At 40.7% G+C, this 7,549-nt stretch overlaps 1 protein-coding gene across 1 annotated transcript in view; it reads left to right on the top strand.

The window, feature by feature from the left end:
- LOC103809169 (corticotropin-releasing factor receptor 2-like) overlaps positions 1-7,549 on the top strand; it is a gene marked incomplete at its 3' end in the record, with an annotated part of 61,808 nt that overhangs the window by 39,938 nt on the left and 14,321 nt on the right. Inside the window, exon 4 of the mRNA XM_009081985.1 lies at positions 5,428-5,534. Within this exon, the coding sequence (XP_009080233.1) occupies positions 5,428-5,534 (107 nt within the window). The remainder of the gene's footprint in view (positions 1-5,427; positions 5,535-7,549) is intronic.

Raw genomic sequence — 7,549 nt, 5'->3', positions numbered from 1 at the left:
GGGCCAGCACAAGCATGGGGGAGTGAGGACATGGCTGGGATTGAAGGGGACAGACCATCCATGTCAGACTGAAACGGATTTGCACATCTGTGCAACCACCCTCTTAAAAATAAGCAAGAGGAGGGGTGTGGAGCAGCCAGTGCTGATTTAAAGAACAAGGAACAGAGCTGGGTGAAGACTTGGTATCTCTGATGTGCTTTAGCTGGTATGGGAAACCTGAGCTGATAGCACTGTGCTGTACCTGCTCAGGAAAATGCTACTGCATTTTAATGACACTCATTATATGTTTGCCTGCATGACTCGAAGAGTTGCTGTCACTGCACAAGCAAGTACAGAGGAGTTTTATTTGAAGACGCCAGAGAAGTGTTGTAACTAGAGGACAGGATTATTTCCTTTACTCTGTTTTTGCTTTTAAAAACTTTGCAGCTATGGTGATAGCTTAAAACTTCTTAAACAGTGTTTCTTAAACAGATGAAAGTGCAGATGTTCCCCCACTCTTGCTTGCAGAGGCTTAAAAACTCATTTATTAGATCTTTAAAGATTTGTGACAAGCTTTGCAAATATTAATATTTGTGAATATTTTTCAAATCTCTCATAATGCTCAGTGTTACAGATGAATACTTGGGTTGCTTTGTGATTGCGAAAAAAAAAGAAAAAAAAGAAAAATCCCCACAGATTTCTCAAATGCTCCGTTTTGATTAAAGGTGAGATTCAGGCACACGTGTGGGTCTGCTGTTATTTATTGACTGAGCCTAGCAGATGCTAAGCACCAGCCAGGAGGTACAGCCTGTGATTCATGTTTATTTTTAATACAGAAAACAATGCTACTTTCAAGCCTGACCACTCACAGCCAGAGTGCTAGAGAATCCCATGGTTCGATTTCAAATTCAGTGGCTGATACATGGGACAGGAACAGGAATTTTCAAGACTAACCCCATGCCCAGTACCTCATGCTTTATCACAGTGTTGGGAATGTAGCAAGGGAAATTTTAGGGTTTTTTCAGCTGTGGGTCAGTCTTAGGGGGCATAAGCTCAGTAACACACATTCACTGGATAACATTAATACATCGCTGCTTTACTTATGGTTGAGACCTGTAGCAGTAGCTGATTAAACTGTGCTCTGGGACTGCTTTGCTCCTAGATTCCCACTTTGGCTCTGATCTATGTCCCTGCATGTAGCTGAGTGGTGTAATTTAAAATACTACAGTGTGTCTCCATGCATCTGGCAGGTGACAGTCCTTCTGGAATACCTGTGCCATTCAGGTCCTTCACATCCAGAGAAGGGCAATGGAGCTCATGAAGGGTCATGAGCACAAGTCCAATAAGGAGCAGCTGAGGGAGCTGGGGGTGTTTAGCCTGCAGAAAACATGGCTTGGGGGGGACCTTCTTCCTCTCTACAGCTACCTGAAATGAAGTACAGGTGAAATGGGGGTTGATCTCTTTTCCCAGGTAACAAGTGACAAGACAAGAGGGAATGGCCTCAAGTGATCGCAGGGAAGGTTTAGATTGGATATTAGGAAAAAATTCTTCACCAGAAGGGTTGTCAAGCATTGGAACAGGCTGCCCAGGGAAGTGAGGGAGTCACCATCCCTGGAATTGTTCCAAGGTTGTGTACATGTGGCACCTGAGGCCATGATTTAGTGATGAGAACACAGTGGTGCTGGGTGTGTGGTTGAACTCGATGATCTTAGAGGTCTTATCCAACCTTAATGATTCTGTGATTCAGCAGCAGCAATTGGAGGTTGGTCACCAAGACCAACTAGGAATCACAGAGTCTTCTGAGTGCTCCTCAAAGGTCACTAGATGTGTGTGTGCATGACTACTTCTAGTTGTAGGTGTCCTAACGTCAGACTGAATTAGATGGCTCCTTCTCCAGGCACAGGAATAAGGTACAGAAATAATTTTGGTCCAGCTGCCTATTTGATGGTATAATTTGTGGCAACTATAAAGATTCTACTCAGCCTACAAACTCCTGTGTGAAAAGGACCTTTGCTGCATCTGGCACAAATCTGTCCTCTCATTAAAAGGACAATTAGAGTCCCAGGCAGCCAAAAACACATCTTAGCCTCCAAAAAAAAGCTATAAATTATGAACTTTGGTCTTGTCTATGTGGCCTATGGTAGCTGGATATGAATTTGGTTCTGCTGACGTTTTGATGTGACTTCAAGCTGTGTAGCTGAGTTAGCACCATGCTGGGCTTAAGCTAATGTATCCTCCTTAGGAGCACAGTCACATCAGCCACAGCTATGCAGCTTCCAGCTGGCTCAGAACAGGAAAGCAGTGAACTCAGAGGCATCTTGGATAGCAAAGATACTTCCCAGTTGCTTCTGAAAGTCTTTGGAGAGGAGGTATAGTGTCTTTAAACTGTGCTGGTGATGAGATCATTCTGGCAACACGAAGAAATCTGAAGTGACTGAACTGGCAATGGAGTGCAGAACCTCACAGGGAGACAGGAGCTATAAACACTGGCAGGACCTGGCAGTAAGTTCTGTTAGAGGGAGAAAGATACTTGTCAACTGGACTAAGAGTGCTGTCATTAGGTGATTATTAATTCAAATCATTAGCTGAATTGATTTGGACAGGTTAGCAGTCATCTTCTAGCTACAGCAGGGGAAAAAGTGCTCTAGACATAATGACTCTGTCATTAGACTGAAATCTGGCTGCAGGGAGCACATTGTGCCTTAGATTTGCAAAACTAGTGCAGGTAAAAACATAAAGCTGTGCTTCCTCAGTTTACCTGGAAGAAGCTGGTGGGAGATACCTCTGCACTGTCTGATGTAACATGATTGCTGTGCGTAAGGAACATCAGGGATGAGGAATTCAGTGGTATCATGTGCAGTGGTCAGATAGCAAATCTACCAGAGAGTCCAGACCATCTCCGTTTTCCCCTTCCCTGGAGGTGTTCAAGGCCAGGTTGGATGGGGTTCTAAGCAACCTGGTCTGGTAGTGACATTCCTGACCATGGCAGGGGATTTGGAACTAGGTCATCTTTAAGGTCCTTTCCAGCCCAAACCATTCTACGATTCTATGATCTCCTTTTCTAGCTCATTTCTAGTCTAGCAACCCTCCTCCTAAGCCTGAATAGAATTTAAATCTGCATTTTAGTGCAGTGAAACATCTTGGAAACAGAGGAATATTGGGTAAGAGTAGAAGGTTGTTGACATTTTAAATGTATTGGTCTTCAAGAGGGCAATACAGAAGAGAGTTATGCAAGTATTTTACATGAACTGAGCTTTGGCCAACACATGACTGATTCTGGGCACGTGTTTATCAGCCCCTGAAGGTGTTGTCTCCAATTCTACCAGAGACGCAGATTGCATGTAGGCTGGTGGAAAGTGATCTTACCACCCTGTCAGCTTAGTTTTTCATAGGCACTGAGACAATTCTTGTTTCTATGATATTTGAATTCACCTTCAGGAAGCCTTCTTAGTGTGAGCAGCAGAGTATGAAAGTCGTGCCTGTATTTCCTTCAGCACCAGTGCATCAAACAGGAGCTTAATAATACTTTTCCCAATTAATCTTCTCATGTTTTGAACTACACCTTCATAAAACTTGAGTGAAGTTGAAATAGTGGTCACGAGCCAAAGGAGGAGGCTGAAGGGTCAGACCCAAAGACCTTGGAAAAAGATTTCTAGCACTACATGAGCAATTCTGAGCAAAGTTCTTAGTCATATGAATTAGTTTAGGTAGTCCTGCAAGAACAGCATATTGGACTTGATGATCCTTAGGGGTCCCTTCCGGTTTGAGACATTCTATGATTCTATGACTCTAGTGAGAGTAAATAAGCCATGCAGTTTGCCAGGGCACTAGCTGAATAATACAACAATGCACAGGTGGGCACATCAGGTCAAGTGTGTTTTCTTTCCCTTCAGGTATCCCTGAGACTTAAGGATAAATTAAACTCAGTGTGGAATTCAGATTTTGTAGGTTTGTTTTGTTGTTTTTAGATTTCTCCTCAAGGCTATTCAGAAAATGGGTCTGTGGATGGGGAAGTTTATTTTCGGGGATTTTATAATAGACTTAAAAATACCTTACATGGTTGAGTTCAGGCCAGAAACAGCACATTACTCCATGTGCTGAAGATATAGGCAGGTTTCATCACACAAATGATTCCAAGATTGCTTGCTGGCTCTCTGGCAGAGTGCTGGAAGATGCTATCTTCACAGAACAATGGAACAGATTAACTACAGCTGCTGGTTGTAGTTTCAGCCAAACATTCATTCACTGAGAAATTCCTTTGACTGGGATAAAATGTTAAGGGAAATTGTTGGTAGGGAGGGAGTTTGACCAAAATTAGAAAACTGATGCCATTTGTAGGATTTTACTTTTATATTTTTGTCACAAGGAAGGAAATGTAGGTGGTTGCTTTTCAAGGGTCTCACAAGAAGAGCAACATCCCGAAGTGGGAACCTGAAAAGAAACAAATAATAAAACTAATAAATATTTTTTTCCAAAGGGGTTTATTCTTTCAGTAGGAAACCTCTGTCCATTTTTAATCAGCTCCAGTATTTATCTGAATAGTGGTTTTCTACTTATTCCTACCCATCAGGAAAAGAGAGGACATGTTCTCTTTCCTCAGAAGCCAGCAGCAGCCCACCAATAAAGAATGTTCCAGTTAGTTCAAGGTCAAAATTTTCTCACACCCCTAAATTCACTGATTTAGGTTAGAGTTCTTTTGTACTTAATTTTTTGTTTACAGGATCAAGAACCTACTCATAATCTCCCTCACATCCCAGGAAATAGACACTAATACATCGAGTTTCACCACATACTTGGGTTGTTGCAAAGAACATCAGGTTCTGGGGCTCATCAGGGTCTCTCAGGACTGAAATTACACCACCAGATTCCATCTCTTTTCATCTGCATTGGTTCTGCCCTTGGTTTGAAGGATAAGGATCATAGCTTGCAAGATATGTCCCTCAGAGCAAAATCTGCCTGTGTAGAGAGGGTTTATTACATATTCTTACTGAAAACTGATTCATTTTTGTATGAAGACCAAACCATTTGAGTAGGAAAGTGGCATAACCTGGCTCTTTCAGATTATGCTGTTTCCTAGGAATATAGTGGTTTATAACTTTTGAAACTCTGAGATGATGTGTCTTTGGTAGCTCTGTCACCCTAAAATATTTATAATAGCAAAAATGAGAAATCCTGAGGAAATCACAGAAAAAAAATGAGGAGAAAATAACTTTTTTTTGCAGATATTTGTAAGAAACTGTGGACAAATCCCAAACTGAAATGAAACCAAGCCTGTACTTCTGTGCCTGGGCAATATGTTTGGCTTACACATAGGTATCAGCCCTGGGGCTATTATATCATTGTAAAGTTGAGAAAAGTAATTACTGTTTTCTAAACTGATTAACTGTTCCTTAATGTCAGTGCTCAGAGATTCATGCTGATTTAATCCTGTTATCTCTTTACCTCCAGAGGAAGTATGCGCTGCATTACAAGATTGCTCTCATCATAAACTACCTGGGGCACTGTATATCAGTAGGGGCCCTTATAGTTGCCTTTATGCTTTTCTTGTGCTTGAGGTGAGTAATCTGTTTGCATGCTACTAACTTGCATGGGTGACACTGACTGGGTTACTCAAGCCCTTTAATAACACTGTCCAGTTCAAGTATGGTCTTCAAAACTGGTCATGGTTTTTACACTACCAAACACATCCATGGTTTTGTTGAGTGATGTGTTGGATAAGCTGTAGTGGTGAATTCTGTGCATAGGAGCTAAAGCCTACTTGTATTCAGGATGAGAACTGTACATGATTTATTGATGCAGTAAAAAAATTCACTGAGGACAGAGTGCTTCATTAAGGGAAACAGGGATTTGAGTGTGTCAAGTTGCAAGTTTGGGGGCAAGTTTTTGTATTTTTTTCAAAGGCAAAGGATGATAATATAAGGCATTTTGCATTCCCTGACAGATATTGCCCAGATCTAAGCCAAAAGAAATAGAATGAAATCTTTCCATTTTGCTTTGGGTTAGTTTTGATTTTTCTTTCATTTAAGAGCTTAGAAGTTTTCTTGAATAACAAGAGGAACATCTTTAGAGGAGCTTAATCCCCACCAGTGCTCATGAAATGATGAAAGCAGATCTAGGAAACTGCATAGAAACACTTTCCTTCCCTGATTCAGAGTACAGATAGGAGTTTGGCTGGTCATATGGATAAGTCGGTGAAAGCAGAGTTAGGGCTACAGGGAAAAGCAAAAGTACAGTAGGGAAGGAAAATGAGTGGAAAGTAATAGGTATATGTACATCAGTCATCATATATATTGTATGCACACAGCCTGAGTCACAGGAATATGTTTTCACAGGAGTGGTCTGTTGGGCTCTTTCTCTGTTATTTCTTGGATTACCTGACTGGTATTTCTGAGCTGTTTGTGCTGTCTTGTCTAGGAGCGTCCAACCTGAACTTAGAGCCAAATACTAAGTGCTATGCAATGACAATCCTTGAGAAAAAACCCTGTACTAGTAGCAGAGGAGAAATAGATGGAGGATATTCCTCTACCCATCCCTGGATTCCAACATGATGATTGACAGTGACCTCAGTGAAAGAATTTTGCCATTTTCCTAGAGTGGAGCATCCCTACAAAGTCTTATGCTATATCTTCCTCTTGAGCATTCCTTGAGCATTAAGAGGGTTTTTTTCTACTAACAATAGGAATCTTCTTGCACTCCAGCATCTATGAACAGAATAATCTATGCTAATGGAAAGAAAAAAAAAAGCTTAAAACATTCAATGGGAACTTTTATGGTGCATCAATTTAAACTTCCATTTCGAGCTTTTTACTGTGTGTATAATGCTAATTCCCATAGTGCTTAGAGACCTGAATTAATTTACACTGAATAAAGAATGCAAATTATTCATTGTAACTATATTCCCTGCTTTTAAGCTGAATCTTTTATAAATGCTTGACTAAATAACACAAAAACAATTAGATAAGATGGTATAAATGTATCTGGCTTTGAACACAGAAGTGGCCCAGCTGATCTCTTTTAAATTGTTCTGGTATTTAAACTTTGTAAGATTTAAATTTTGTAGTCAGCTTCAGCATTAAAAATGCAATTAAGTAGCAGCAATTAAGTATTTCCCTGTACATGCTGTGCATTAAGATAGTCCATCTTTTCAAATCCCACTCTATCATGCAAAAAATATCTGGTGTCCAGCCAGTGTTAAACAGCATGAGTGTCTGTCAAGCTACATCCATTTTCCAAAGTTCTAAAGGTGCCCCAGTGAAAACATCTCCTATTCATGTTTCATTACAAGTTGCCCCTACACCAGCTCTAGGTTATGCACATCTTCTCCACATTTACCTCTTCAAAGTGTCCCAAGAACAAATCAGTTTCAGTAATAATTTCCTATTATTTGGGACTTTTGTTCCTGTTTTAGCTTGGAAGGAAGAAGGCATCTACTAATTGGGTGAAATGAGTCAATTTAGGTAATTCCTTGCTGAAAAAATACAATAGATTACCCTGAAGGTTAGGTCTGATACTTCCACATCCTGGCCCAAAGTAGAAATCTGTCAGTTCCTTATTCCTGCCCCAATCCATC

The sequence above is a fragment of the Acanthisitta chloris genome, unplaced genomic scaffold (assembly GCF_000695815.1).
Source record: "Acanthisitta chloris isolate BGI_N310 unplaced genomic scaffold, ASM69581v1 scaffold10209, whole genome shotgun sequence".
Classification (NCBI taxonomy): Eukaryota; Metazoa; Chordata; class Aves; order Passeriformes; family Acanthisittidae; genus Acanthisitta; species Acanthisitta chloris.
This window is presented reverse-complemented; position numbering and strand designations above follow the sequence as displayed.